The sequence below is a fragment of the Schistocerca piceifrons genome, chromosome 5 (assembly GCF_021461385.2).
Source record: "Schistocerca piceifrons isolate TAMUIC-IGC-003096 chromosome 5, iqSchPice1.1, whole genome shotgun sequence".
Taxonomy (NCBI): domain Eukaryota; kingdom Metazoa; phylum Arthropoda; class Insecta; order Orthoptera; family Acrididae; genus Schistocerca; species Schistocerca piceifrons.
The window spans coordinates 273,451,746-273,467,719 of NC_060142.1; the positions used below are offsets into that span (position 1 = coordinate 273,451,746).

The 15,974-nt window shown below is 40.6% G+C and overlaps 1 protein-coding gene across 1 annotated transcript in view; it reads left to right on the forward strand.

Annotated features, from left to right (window-relative positions):
• LOC124799310 (peroxiredoxin-6) overlaps positions 1 to 5,940 on the forward strand; it is a 53,010-nt gene extending 47,070 nt beyond the window's left edge. The window contains exon 6 of the mRNA XM_047262896.1: positions 5,009 to 5,940. Within this exon, the coding sequence (XP_047118852.1) occupies positions 5,009 to 5,137 (129 nt within the window). The 3' untranslated portion in view covers positions 5,138 to 5,940. The remainder of the gene's footprint in view (positions 1 to 5,008) is intronic.
• The last annotated feature ends 10,034 nt before the right edge of the window (positions 5,941 to 15,974 follow it).

The window sequence follows — 15,974 nt, forward strand, 5'->3', positions numbered from 1 at the left end:
ATTCATCTCAGTAGAGGTTAATTGTTGGGATAATATTAGCAAAGCACTGGTCAGGGAAAGAAGACCGAATATCTTTGTGCATGTATAACTCTTTAATCACACGCTCAGGTAATAGTGGCAGGAAACAGACGGTGTCATGATTTAAAATGCTTAATCACCCAGAAAAATGTTGAAAGGCACATGTTGCAATACAAGTACCTAGAGCAGTCCACAAAGTGGAATATTATTCTTGTATTCCAGCATTCGTGGTTATCATTTTATTAGGAAATTAAGCAATTTAAATCGTGACACTGGCACATTTGTGCCACTTTGTCACCGAAGGATGTTTTTATAGAATGCAACCAGTGGCTTAATAATTCCACACAATGAGTGTGGAAGTGGTTTTCTTAACATGCACATTAATCAGCTGTGGAAGCACAACATGATTAAATATTAACTTCATTCTAATTGTCTGAGTGGGGGTAAAGCACATAAGCCATCAGTAACTTCTGTGTGACAAATGATGAGCAATCAGCATAAAAAAAGGATCTTTGTGAAAAGTTTTCATAAAGCCATAGCTGTCACAGGGACACAGAAGTATCATGCATTTATTCCTACGAGCAAAGCCCAAGAGAAGGCAAAAATTGTTTCTGATTTTTAAGGATTTCAGTGTTTATAAAATTCAAGTGGGCCCAGATGCTGCATACTTTTGAAGAGATCACGGGACTTTGTGCTTGCGCCTATGAAAACAAACGGTGGATGAGAAAGAAGTAAATCTTTTGCTTATGCATCATTGTGGACCAGCCTTCTATTTTTCATAACCATGAAGACCATCATTTAAAATAAAAGTGCAAAACATAATTTTAGTCCGTAATGAGATTGTTAGTGGATCATCATAACATCTTTCTTGTTGAAGCTGAGTAAACAAATTTCTCTTTGAGAGACACTCAAATAATACATTGTTAAATAACAACAGCTATATCATTGTTTAAGACAGATTATTGAACACCTTGATACACAAGATGTCAGGCAATAATAGACATAACACAACAGGCTATGAAGACCAAATGGAAATGGGGCGGCCATGTGGCGAGGCTGGAAGATGACAGGTGGACAGCACGAACTACCACATGGGGCCCCTACATCGGCAAGAGACTCCAAGAAAGACCAAGACGCAAATGGTTGGACTTACTCAGAAAACAAGCAGGAAGAAAGTGGACCAGCATAGGCAGAAACAGAAAGACGTGGAAAGAACTAGAACTACAACTAAGTGATAAAGTGTAATTCAATGTGTAGCACGCACTAAGTGCGGTACCCTCTTACTCAGACTAGCTCACCACGTGAATCTTTAAAAGCAGCTACCCCTACTTGTAGGAGGCCTTTGCCCTCAATGGGACAACACAGGCTACATTCATTCATTCTTTCATCTGTAAAATAAAGGTATAATAAAGTAAATTACTCATGATCTTTATTAGCAAGTGTTGTCTTGGTTAATGTTAAAATATTTTCACAGCTAAACTGGGAAAGCCAAATGAGAATATATATTTAAGTATATTTGTGACTAAATAAACATAATGATTTGATAGCATTATTTGGTGACATATTATATCTTACAAGGGGAGGCCGCCAATTGTGAAATTCAGATTCGATTCATACTGCGCATAATAAATGCTCATGGCCAGAGGTATAATGTGGCAAAGCACCAAGATGCAATTCTCAGCCGTTGTCGAGAAAATCGACAGTTAAAATAAACCGTTGTTGTGAAATACTCTCTACGATTCATATTTCTGTACAGCGTCGTGGCGCAGCGGTAAGTGCTCGGGTTCGTAATCCGAAGGTGACCGGGTCGAATCTAAACAAAGATGATGTGACTTACCATACGAAAGCGCTGGCAGGTCGATAGACCAGCCAGCGCTTTCGTATGGTAAGTCACATCATCTTTGTTTTTAAATATATTTTTCCCGCGTGGAATGTTCAATCAGTTGCAACAATTATGCATATAATAAGTTGTTGAAAGTTGTTTGTCGTGGAAAAACTGGCGACTTCGAACATCATTATGTTTTCCGCAAACAAAGTTGTATTTCACAAATGTTATTAATTGTCTTCATAATATTAACAACGTATAGTTAACGGACGACGTAGAAACGATATTCCGAAACGAATACATATAGCGTAAGTCAAACGTTCGAATTAGAATAGAAACCCCACGAACACAAATTTGCTGTGGCAGGTAGGAAATATAAACTCCGTTACTCGCTCGTTACACTTGATGGACAGATGTTGAATGGGCTGAAACGAGCCGCCGCATAACAGCGTAGTTGCCTGCTAACTTCGAAAGAAGGTAGATGCGGTCCCTAGCGCAAGTTATAGCATCGTCGAAAATCAGTGCGGACGTGAGAGCTTTGGTACACCCTGTTAAACAAACGGAAAAAAAATGGAGGCAGTACAATTGGAGAGTGATCCGCCTTCACCAACATGCATAAGCAATTCATTAATAGTTTTTTTGATGTGACTTACCAAACGAAAGCGCTGGCACGTCGATAGACACACAAACAAACACAAACATACACACAAAATTCAAGCTTTCGCAACAAACTGTTGCCTCATCAGGAAAGAGGGAAGGAGAGGGAAAGATGAAAGGATGTGGGTTTTAAGGGAGAGGGTATATATTCCAATCCCGGGAGCGGAAAGACTTACCTTAGGGGGGAAAAAAGGACGGGTATACACTCTCTCTCGCGCGCGCACACACACACACACACACACACACACACACACACACACACACACACACATATATATATATACAGAGGCAAAGAGTTTGGGCAGAGATGTCAGTCGAGGCGGAAGTGCAGAGGAAAAGATGTTGTTGAGTGACAGGTGAGGTATGAGTGGCGGCAACTTGAAATTAGCGGAGATTGAGGCCTGGTGGATAACGGGAAGAGAGGGTATATTGAAGAGCAAGTTCCCATCTCCGGAGTTCGGATAGGTTGGTGTTAGTGGGAAGTACCCAGATAAGCGAATGGACAGTTTGTTGCTGGTCATTCCCACATAGAATGCGTCACAGTGTAGGCAGGTCAGTTGGTAAATCACGTGGGTGCTTTCACACATGGCTCTGCCTTTGATCGTGTACACCTTCCGGTTTACAGGACTGGAGTAGGTGGTGGTGGGAGGGTGCATGGGACAGGTTTTACACCGGGGGCAGTTACAAGGGTAGGAGCCAGAGGGTAGGGAAGGTGGTTTGGGGATTTCATAGGGATGAACTAAGAGGGTACGAAGGTTAGGTGGACGGCGGAAAGACACTCTTGGTGGAGTGGGGAGGATTTCATGAAGGATGGATCTCATTTCAGGGCAGGATTTGAGGAAGTCGTATCCCTGCTGGAGAGCCACATTCAGAGTCTGATCCAGTCCGGAAAGTATCCTGTCACAAGTGGGGCACTTTTGTGTTTCTTCTGTGGGAGGTTCTGGGTTTGGGAGGATGAGGAAGTGGCTCTGGTTATTTGCTTCTGTACCAGGTCAGGAGGGTAGTTGCGGGATGCGAAAGCTGTTGTCAGGTTGTTGGTGTAATGGTTCAGGGATTCTGGACTGGAGCAGATTCATTTGCCACGAAGACCTAGGCTGTAGGGAAGGGACCGTTTGATGTGGAATGGGTGGCAGCTGTCATAATGCAGGTACTGTTGCTTGTTGGTGGGTTTGATGTGGACGGACGTGTGAAGCTGGCCATTGGACAGGTGGAGGTCAACATCAAGGAAAGTGGCATGGGATAAACAAAGATGATGTGACTTACCAAACGAAAGCGCTGGCGCGTCGATAGACACACAAACATACACACAAAATTCTAGCTTTCGCAACCAACAGTTGGCTCATCAGGAAAGAGGGAAGGAGAGGGAAAGATGAAAGGATGTGGGTTTTAAGGGAGAGGGGTAAGGAGTCATTCCAATCCCGGGAGCGGAAAGACTTACCTTAGGGAGAAAAAAGGACAGGTATACACTCTCTCTCTCGCGCGCGGCGCGCGCTCACACACACACACACACACACACACACACACACACACACACACATATCCATCCACACATACAGACACAAGCAGACATATTTGTTTGTGTGTCTATCGACCTGCCAGCACTTTCATTCGGTAAGTCACCTCATCTTTGTTTTTGTATATAATTTTTCCCACATGGAATGTTTCCCTCTATATAAAAAACTAATAATTAAAAATAATATTGCATGGCGCGAGAGTCGATCCGGTGACCTTCGGATTACGAACCCGAGCGCTTACCGCTGCGCCACGACGCTGTAGAAAATCATTAATCGTAGAGAGAGTTTCACCGCAACGGTTTATTTTAACTGTCGATTTTCTCGACAACGGCTGAGAAGTGCATCTTGGTGCTTTGCACATTACAACTCTGGCCATGAGCTTTTATTATGCGCAGTATGAATCGAATCTGAATTTCACAATTGGCGGCCTCCCCTTGTTAGTAACAAGTCCAAAACCCTACGGACTATGCATGATGTGCTGCACTTACCATTAAAATAAAATGTATTTTAATATGCCAGTGGAACACACTAATGCAATTTGGCACACACATTAACACACAATTTAAGAGTAACATAATTTTTTCCAAAACAAAAATTCAGATTTGAAAATTTTCAAAATTAAATAATTAAAACATCTTGGAAAATATAGCACCGTTATCCATCAGTTAGCACTTACTTTTTAGCTTACAAGAAACTGAGTAAAATGGTATTAATTTTAGGTGTGCATGTCACACAATGGAAACTCCAGGTAGGAGTATCAACAATGTAAGAAAAGCATAATGGTGATGGGGTTATACATTTACACAATTTTGAAATAGGTAGGTTCCTGGTTACTTTTCTTATATATAAGAATATGAACAAAATGACTTAAAAGAGGATTTTTATTTTTTTTATGACTACTTAACATTAAGCAATGAATTTGCCTTGCCTTGGCAATTTTTTGGAAAATTTAAATATTTGTTTCTTATTTCATTTGTTTTCTTGTTTTTATTAGAGTGGTGGTGACTGCATGGTCCTTCCAACCCTGAAAGAGGAGGAAGCAGCCAGTTTGTTTCCAAAAGGCATTTCAGTGAAACCTTTGCCATCAGGCAAATCATATCTAAGAGTTACTCCACAGCCATAAGTGTATATCTTTGTCTTATTTTGATCTCATTTTTCTTAGTTATGAAACTGTGATGCACCTTTGTTTTGATGTAACACATGATGTGAGCACATAATGTCGTGTGAGGTAATTGAAATCAATGGAAGGGATATGAGCAGCTGTGTTTTTAAATTTCTTTTTATGATAAGGATTTCAAAGCTAATGTTTGAAAATTATTCATGCTCTTAAATAATGAATTATAATTACAGATATTAAAGAGTTATGCTTTTTGTGTTGTGTATAAGTAATGTAAATTGGTTTGTGAATTGTGATGTACAAGCTCAAATGACATGATTTACTACCTAAAATAGACAAGAGGGTCAAAGATTTCTCTTCCAAATGTGAAATTTACCATCTAGCATTGCCTTAAGCTTGGCAACAGTGATAACCATATATATTATATTAACACAGCAGTTCTGTAGAGTTTGTAACAAGGTGATTAATGAACACGTCTGATTACTGTTTGAGTTCATAAGATATTTCATTTGGTAGCGACAAGTGGCAATGTTTTAAATATTCTTTGGTGAATTGTGAACTCGTGCATACACGTGAATTTTATCAAGTGTACTTAACTTGTTCTGTGATGTTTATCCGATGTACTTAAATTATAAATGTGCTGAAATCTAGTTCTGGTTGCTGCATCCAGTGCCTTTGTGATTTTATTATTAGGGTATTGTTATTAAACAGTATTTTGTATACACATAGTTACTATCTTATATTTTTGTTACTAGTTCTATTTCTCTGATGTAAAAGGAAAAATATTAGTAAAATGATGTGGAACAAGGTGCGGTTTAAATAATTGCTTTACAAAAAGGTTGTGATCCACAAAGATATGCAAATATGTTTTATTCAGATTCTGCTGAGATTGTGTACATTAGAAGATAATTCCAATTAATAAAATACCTATAAAACAGTAAACATGGCAGGCCAGGCTTCATCAAGGTAAGATAATGGACAGAAACAAGATTCCCTGCAGTGGTATATTTTAAAATTTTACTGTTTACATAAACAGGTGCACAAAAATTGTTCCATATACTGTTTGTCACATACCTTTAAAGCCATTTCACCGAACCATCGAAATGGCTCATGATTACTGTCAAACTGTCATACTTGTGAATTGATACACCTGATCAGGAACTTGACAAAGAAAGCTTTGAGAGGGAGGTAGTGAGTGCGTAAATTTATTTTTTTGATGTGATGCAAACCAACATACACATTTTGACACACTTTAGTCTAAGACATAAAACAAAAACTTTTTATGTGAATGCTTTTTATGAGAAACATAGTAAGTTTGTTTATATATTGTCTTTAATATGTGTTCCAGATGGTTTAAAATTAACATTGTTTGTTCCATTTTTCTCAGTCTTTCCACGAGTGCGGTGCAAATGGAACTAAAAAGCAGTTGACAGAATATGTGATATAAAAAAATTAAGTTTAAACAATCAAAATGATTAAATTTAGTATCAGACTTGAGAAAAGATAACTTCATTGGGAACTACAAGAGTTGACTGAAAAGTAATGCCTCCACCTTCTTAACTTTTCAACAGTTGGCAGCACTGGTATGTGGCAGGTAGTGGCTTGTTCCATAGCCTCTTCTCTACGGCTCCAGTTGGTGGGTAGCCGTAGCACTGAACAGTTGTGTTGTTAGTGTAAGGTATGGAATCCTGCGCAGATGATCGGTCAATGCGATTTAAGCAACCTTCTTCTTCTTCTTCTTCTCTCTCTCTCTCTCTCTCTCTCTCTCTCTCTCTCTCTCTCTCTCTCTCTCTCTCTGCGGTCATTGAATTCTTGACAGCAGAAGGTGTCACCCCAAAGGAGATTCATGAGAGAACGAAAGCAGTTTATGGTGATTGTGCTGTGATACAATTGTGCTGTGATACTGTGCGTCGTTGAGCAAGTAAGTTTAAAAGATGTTGAGGGGAACATCTGACCTGCGTGACGGACAGAGTTGGACGTCCTGTGACAGCAACCACAGTTTCACAAGCAACATGTTGACAGATTGATTCAGGATGACCGTTGCATCACTCAGAGAGAAATTGGGAGCACAATCGGCATTTCACAAGAATGTGAGGGTCACATTATTGCTTTGCGTGGCTATCTGAAGATTTGTGCACGATGGGTACCCCGGATGCCGACTCCTGAAATGAAAGTGCACAGACTTGATATTTGCCAGGAGCTCCTCTTGCGTTACGAGAATGAAAGTGACGCCTTCCTCCATTCAACTGAGACAGGAGATGAAATGTCAGTCTATGGAATATTGACACAAAGACTCACCCCAGAAAAATAAATTCAAGATGCAGCCCTCATCTGGCAAAGTGATGGCCACAGTGTTCTGGGCTGCAGATGGTGTTACTCATGTTGATTTCCTTGATCATGGAACAACAATAAATTCAGAGCGTTGCATCACAATGCTGCAAACTCCGAAACGACAGCTAACAAGAGTCCACAAGGAAAAGGGAAAAGTTTTCCTGCAGCATGACAATGCCAAACCAAACACTTCACTTGTCACCACAGCAGAACGTCAGAGACTGAATCTCGCCACCGTATGGCATCCTCCGTACAGTCCAGATTTAGCACTATTGGACTTCTGTCTGTTCCCAATAATGAAAGACGATATGTGGGGACATCATTATGCTTCTGATGAAGACGTTGAGAGACTGTGGTTGCGGAAAGTGTTGACTTCTTCCGTGATGGCTTCAGAAAACTTGTTAATCATTAACAGAAATGTATCCAATTGGCTGGTGATTATGTGGAGTGGTGAATACTGGTAATTAAAAAAACATTCTAAGGATTATTTCTGCATTTGATTTATTAAAATATTCCCATCCAAGCCTAATTAACGAATGTGGGGGCATTACTTTTCATTCAACCCTCGTAGAGAGTTAAATAATCTTTAAAGCGCAATGCACTAGTCAGTAAGATTATGGGCTAGAAATAAATAAACTGTGTTGGTTTCTGAATTTTGACAAGTACTTAGGCTACTATATTATTATTATTTCTTTTAATTCTCAGATGTTATTATTATTATTATTATTATTATTTCCAAAGAAATTCCATAACTCACACATATTGTAACTGATTTTCCAGGAAGTTTGTAGTTGTAGAATCATGGCAGTAGGTGGGCACATTGCAGCTAGTCTGAGGTTCTTACCTTTGTAGTGGAGGTTCACCATAAGGTCAATGATCAAATAATAAGGGTTCTCTCTCTCTCTCTCTCTCTCTCTCTCTCTCTCTCTCTCTCTCTCTCTCGGTAGTTTTAACTACCTTAGTTATCTGAGTTCAGAGTTTCTCAGTTTAAGGGTAGTATGAGGAAGTGACATAAAAATTAGAGATTCTGATTTCGGCAATGTTCTGTGGAGGTTTGCTTTCATCTTGGTAGGGGATCAGCACTGTAAACGATTGCTGTGCCAAGTAGAGGCCACCCAGGATATGGTGGCTGATACGCAGTGTCCAGGTTTTGTTGAAAGTGCTGGGTGAGTTCGTTCGTTTGTTCAGAAGGGAACACTGACTGTTTACCACCTTTCGGCCAGTTGGTAATGACAGAATCGAGGCACATGCCCTGTTATCTTTCTCAAGCAATTTTACAGAAACTATTCATTAAAAAATTTCACTTTTGCACTGCTTGTAGTTTTATATGTAACATTCATAATGGCATAATGGTGTGCCCATCATTTCATTAATAGTCATAGTTATTGTGATATTTACATGAAAGTAAGATCCTATGTGAAATTTGAAGAAGTTTTAAATGGAAAATTGAGGTCGCTATGATTTTGCATTTGGTGCATATTACTTATGTTGCTGCATATGAAATTTAGGTAATGTATCAAATTTTTCTTAAGATTTAAGTGGAGGTCTGTATCTGTCACCAGTCTTGAGAAAATTGATCTGATGTAGCACACTCATTTGGGATCGTGCTACTCCAGCGATAAAGCCAGAGCAAAATATCCGCAACATTCCTCATATTTCAGTAACAGTCTGAGATATCAAAGTGAGATTTTTGCAACTGATGGCACGCAAAAGGGAGAGTATTTTGCCTTATGGCTATAATGCAAAACTTCGTTATCTGCCATGTTATTCTACAAATTAAAGAATTTTTTGATGCAAGAATGTAACTTTTAGATGCCATTGATAGCTGTTGAAACGAGAAATGCAGTGGGTTTTGGCACAACAGAACTAACGTATTACACGTTTATTTTTTACCGAGAATGTTCTTTTTCATAAGATATTGATCTTAAATTCGGAATTCCTTTTAGATACTAGCCAAAGCAGGGGTGACATCTTTTTGAATGGTCACTAGGCATGTGTGAACATGGAGGGGCTCTACTTAATTTTTACAAAAAATGTGAGTGTAGGCTTCAGTTAAGGACTGCACTTCCCTTCAGCACTTGGCATTTCCCCTACAACTCTTGTCAGTGGTCCCCACCACTACCACTCCGCCCATGCATACCCTGCCTACTGTGCATCTACCAGCCACGATGTTCTGCATGGACTCTAAAAACATAATTTTTCATGAGTAGCAGGGCAGCTGTCTTTATATGAGCTTTTTTATGCATGAGTTATCTTAGTTACTATATCAGTGAAAGATCACAATATTAACTTTTGCATTAAGGTGAGTCCTAACATTTTTCCAAACAGCCTGCATTTCGTGAAGGGCAGTGAACATAAACTCTCACTTTGCATTTAAAATATCCGTAGCTTGTTATGTAGTGGTTATTCACTGCCTCTAGATTGTGGGGTCCTAGGTCCGATTCCTGGCCGGATCGGAGATTTTCTTCCGTTGGGGAGTAGGTGTTAAGTGTTATCATCTTCATCGATGTGCAAGTTGCCAAAGTAGCATCAGATTCCAGGACTTCCCCACCAGGAGGCCGTAAAACCCCAGATGGGTTTGCCGACCAATAATGCCATATGATCATTTTATTTTGCTCATAAAATATTCTGGATTAAAACTACTTTCCTGCATTTCTTATGTACTGTGGTACCTTAGGCTTGAGCGAGGTGGCAGAGTGGTTAGCACCCTGGACTTGGATTTGGGAAGACAACAGTTCAAACCCACATCTGGCCATCCTGATTTAGGTTTTCCGTGATTTCCCTAAATCACTCCAGGCAAATGCTGGGATGGTTCCTTTGAAAGGGCATGGCTGAATTCCTTCCCCATCCTTGGCAAATCCGATGGGATCAATGACCTCGCTATTTGGTCCCCTCCCCCTAAATCAACCAACCACCCAACGTTAGCCTTGTGATTGTTCCAATGACTACAGTAGTGAACTGCAAAAAAGAATTTTAGAAAATGATTGCAAGTGTTTTTCTTCTGGGTACCATTCACATCAGATTCTATCAATGACCATGTTCAGCTTCTCTGGCAGATCCGTGTTGGTAACTTTCAAAGAGAAAGACGATTTTAGTAGGTTTCCATCACATTTGTTCCTGATTCAGATTGAGCAGATTTTCTCAAATACTCCAATGCAGCATACCACCATCAATGAACTTCTCTTTCCAAATTATAATCCTAACAAGCTATTACGCCACACAAGCTCTTTGCCAAACAGAATATTTATCATTCCCCATGAAAGATAGCTGGGCACTTATGGACACTACAGCAGAAGTAGAATTGAAAACAGGTGGTTGTGACCCTCTACTGTTGGAGAAGTCGTGGTTTTTGATGTAGTTGCAAGGATCTATCATGTTTGGATATGCGTATGATCACATTGTGAACTGAGGCAGGTAAAAGGAAGGGGATGTAAGTGACAAAATCAACATTTTGAGAAAATAGACTTCAATGTTTGTATCAGATTTACAATTCTATGTTCATTTCTTCCATTGTCTACAATAACCAACATGTCCAATGGTTATTAATGAAGCTGTACATACAATATCAGTGTATTCAATTCGGAATGTTGTGCTCATTAATGATTTTATTAATAATTTACTTAGCACTTACACCCCTCTGCCTCCAAATGTATATCTTATATCCCTTTGTCTCTCATTAATGTTAGATTTGGAATGAATCATAAAAGCAATAAAATAGTTTTGTCACTTTTTCATGTATTACATCAATCGGTACACACAACTTTTATTGATTACTAGCTGACAAACTTGGCATTGCCTGGGTAGTAATTTCACCAGTTGTAGAATAACGTTGAAATAATTTCATTTCCATGTATTCATGAAAACACCTTCAAACTATGAAATAGCTGTGCAAAGAAATATGCATAATATACAAATGTATAAGTAGAGTACCAAAATTAAGAAACATGAGGGACAGTCAAGGGGAAACAAAACACCTGCCACAGGGTAATCACCGCACACATTAAGACAATTATCCCACTGGGGATAAGAGTGTCTATTCCTGTTTCGCAGAATATGGATCAACAACAGCACCCATTCTTGCATTTCCTAGTCCAACTTAAATGGAAGTCCAAGTCCGCCTTTCTTTGGGTCGCCAATGATGTGAAAAGCACACGGTGAAAGATACAGACTGTACGGAGGATGTCACAGTGTTTCCTGACCAAATTACTGAAGTGTAGCCTTTGTCCAATTGGCAGTGTGGGGGCAAGTGTTGCCGTGCGACAGGATGAATTCCATCAGAGAGCCCAAGGGCAAATGTGGAATGTTTCCACTGATCGACTTTCCCATCTCCGTCACAAAGAAATTCAAAGCTTCTCACAAAACTTCCTGCAAGGTCATGTTGACCTATCTCAGCTGCAGGGTCCCTCTATTTGTCAAGTTCCTTGAGCGTGGAACCTCAATCAATGCACAGCATCATGAAGAAACTGTGATGTGTCATAAAAGTCAAAATGCGAAGGGTGCTGTCGGAAGGAATCGTCCTGTTGCATAATAATGCCTGTCCCCACACTGCCAATCAGATTAATCCTGTGCTTGAGCAGTTTAGTTGAGAAACACTGCAACATACTCCTTACAGCCCAGATGTTAATTTCAGTACTACTATCTGATCCCTTCAACCCTGTTCCACTTGCAAGTAGTTTGTGGGAAGAATGATTGTCGGTAAGCCTCTGTGTTGGTTCTAATTTCTCGAATTTTCTCCTAGTGGTCAATATGCGAGATATATGTGGGGGGAAGTAATATGTTGTCCGACGACAACTGAAAAATGCAGTCCCAAAATTTCAGTAGTAAATCTCTCTGCGATGCAAAACGCCTCTCTTGTAACAACTGAGTGGAATTAGTTTAGCATCTCCGTAACACTCTCTCGCAGCTAAATGATTCCATGATGAAATGCGCTGCTCTTTGTTGGATCTTCTCTATCAGTCCTACCTGATAGGGATCCCAGGTAGATGAACAGTACTCAAGAATTGGGCGAACAAGTGCCTTATAAGCCACTTCTTTCGTGGATAAACATTTCCTTAAGATTCTTCTGATGAATCGGAGTCTAGTCTCTGCTTTTCCCACTATCCGTTGTAAGTGGTCATTCCAATTAAGGTTGTTCTGGATAGTTACTCCTAAATATTTTACGGCGGATGCTGTCTCCAGCTGTCTGTCATCAATAATGTCGCTGTACAGTAGTGGATTTCTTTTCCTATGTATGTGCAATATGTTACAGGGTCAACTGCCCAAGCCTGCACCACTCATCATTTCTCTGCAGGTCGTTCTCCAAATTCTTACTATCTTCTGGTGTTGCTACTTTGGTGTAAACCACTGCATCATCTGCGAATAGCCTTAAAGAGCATCCGAAACTTTCTACTATATCATTTATATATATTGTAAACAGTTTCCTGTGGTACTCCGGATATTACCTGTACACCTGTCAATTTTGTTCTGTTAAGAGCAACACGCTTTCTGTTTGCAAGAAAGTCTTGAATCCAATCGCAAGTCTGCTCCGATACTCTGTAAGCTTGTATGTTTTTCATTAAATGGCAATGTGGGATGGTGTCAGTGCCTTACTGAAATCAAGGCATCAAGCTGAGCGCTGTTGTCCACTGCGCAGTGGATCTCACGGAGGAACGGAGCGAGCTGAGTTTTGCAGAATCTCTGCGAAATCCATGTTCACTTTCCAAAAACGTCGTAATTCTTGAGTGTAAGACATGCTCCTTAATTCTACAACAGATTGATGTCAACGATATAGGTCTATAATTGTGTGGTTCTGTGGTATGGTCTTCCTGCACTTTTTTTTTTCAGTTGTTAGCTATGTTTGATGGCTCAAGTGATCTATGATAAATTACTGCTAGAATGTTTCATTGTGAGATTGTAGTGCTGCTGTTCCATTTTCCGTAATTCATGCTTCAGTCATTCAACTGATGCCTCATTGAGGATGCATTGTCCACCTGCAGTGCAGCTATTCCACATTCTGTAATTCACAGTGCTGTCAATCAACTGAATAATCAGTAGTCATACAGTCCAGATGTTTCGCTGTGTGGTTTTCACATCTTTGGAAACCAAATGAAAGACTTGCATGGACATCAGTTTGTCGTACAAGGAAGTGCATAGTGGGTGTGGTTGTGGTTCTGCCTGTGGCCTATGAGTTCGGGACTATTACATGGGCCCATTGTGGTGGGTATTCAATATTTATTTGACTGCCCCCTATAGAATGCAAAATACAAATTCTATGTGATGTTTGTTTAACTCAGAATTGGATTATAAATAATATTTCTAGTATGCTGGGCACAGCTGCTTTGCATGTCTACAACACGATTTTGTAAATGTCTCTATGGCAAGGCCTCTTCGTAGCTCTATAAGTGGCTGTTTTCGCCTGCAGTCATTTGTGCTTCGCAGTTGAGAGCTGTCAAAAGTACTGCCAGGTGTCAAGGATTTTGTTAAGTCGACTCAACTGTAGGAATGTCTTAGTAGTAAAGACTAAACGTATTAAAACGTCGTGCATGATGTGGCAGCGCATCATCAGAGATGCTGGAAATCTTGGAGATTATCTCGCAAGGAGCCAATCATCTTCACAGTCAACATCTACTACACGTAAATGGAATGGAGCTAACAATTCAAAGACCCTCCCAGTTGCACCATGGTTTCTCGTGGTTTCATGTACAATCCTTTGATATGATAAATCTGTTTATTATTCAGAAAGTGTTGAAGCAATTGCTGGCCCTGTGAAAATCTGCTGTCATTTACGCAATGGCACTTTGCTTTTGGAGATAACGTCTGATTTCCAAGCACAACAACTAGTTACAGTTTGGCAGTTCCACGGCTGTCCTGTTCTTGTCGAGACCTGTCAAATGCAGAATTCTTCCCATGGTGTTACTTACACTAGGCTGCTCGATCCTGCGACCTATGCAGAAATCCAAACATACCTCTCTGGTCAGGATGTCATTGCGGATGATGAAAAAGGTAGGGCATACTTAGTGTCCACGTGCACTCTTTTTCTCACTTATCGCCCAGTGTCGTGGTAGCATCCCCGTTCCCTCCTCCAGGTGTGCACAAACCACCAAACTTTTGCCTCACAGGGCAAAGTCACCGGCTACACAACCGGCAGGCTGGGAAGGACAGAAGTAATACTCTTGCAAAGACTTCTTACGTCCCTCCAGCCAACAAACATCCAAGTCTTCCTCTGCCAAACAGGAAGGCTCCAAGAAATCAAACAAAGGCAACCGGTCTTCTCCTTTGTCAACTCTGAGATCCTCTTTGATGGTGCTGCCCTGTGATACCCTCACCAGGCTGATTTCTGTGTTGCCAGTGCACACTGACTACAGTTTTTCTGCCCTGGAATCCACAGGCTGACAGAAGGAGAATGCCAACGCCTCTGTATACCTCATGGAGCAGGATCCTCCAGCCTCTGTGCCCTGTGGCAGTGAGTCTTAGAAGGCTGGCATTTGGCAGCTGCTGAGTCCCTTCATTTTTTCCCTCCTCCCCTCTCCTCTAATGGAATGTTCGCGGCCTTCGATCCAACAAAGAGGACTAATGGCTGCTCTTGGAAATGCAGTGTCCACTTGTTCTCTGCCTCCAGGAAACAAAATAGCATCCTCACGACGGCTCTGAGCTCTCGCATTTCTACCTGTTCCGCTTTGACCTTCCACCGAGGACAGCATTCCATCTCATCGGGCAGTCATGTTAATCATGCGGGATGACGTTCATAGCCCAACGCCTTGGGCCGGTATTTTGTGGAGATTTTTTACTTTTCCATTTTAACCGTTGTAGCAATATGACAAAGGATATTTATTCTTTAGTTCAGGACCTCCATTTCTCTCTGGTGTATTTTATGAACCTTTCTCAGAGTCCCAGTTTTTAAGTGGCATGGGGCATATGACCCTAGTTGTTTTTGCAGCCTAAAACAAAACAAATCATCTGATCACGACAGTTTACAAAACTTTTCAAACCAAATACATGTATGAGCACTTGTATCTCTCTGCATCCAAAGTAAAACCACTTCTTGTTAAGTATTTCTTCAAACAGCCGCTACGGAACAGTTCAAATCATCTTACACCTATGAATGTCTCTTTGATGGTATTGTCGGTATTACCCACTGTGATATGTCTATTATTTTACTGGTGTTGTGTGATTTTTCTTTCAAGAAATATATTAGTACATAGTGCACAAAATGCCACAATTTTCTTCTTCCTATTGTCCATACTTTCTAATATATAAACTATTTTTGAAGTGTCAAATTGTACTACAATAAATAAAATGTCTATAAAACACTGCACTGTACAATGTACTTGTGGTGAGACAGTCGCAATTCCTGAAATCTGTCACCCGTGGCCTCTGGTACCACAGTCCTGTGTCTGTGAATATTCCATGAAAATCCGCCGCATTGCGCCACTCAGATAGACCCGGCTTGGGGACAGATAGGTGAGACTAGATCCGATGGGCAAGGCCTGCGGCAGCTGCTGGGCTAGCGGCAAAACGTGGTGGCGTGACTGCA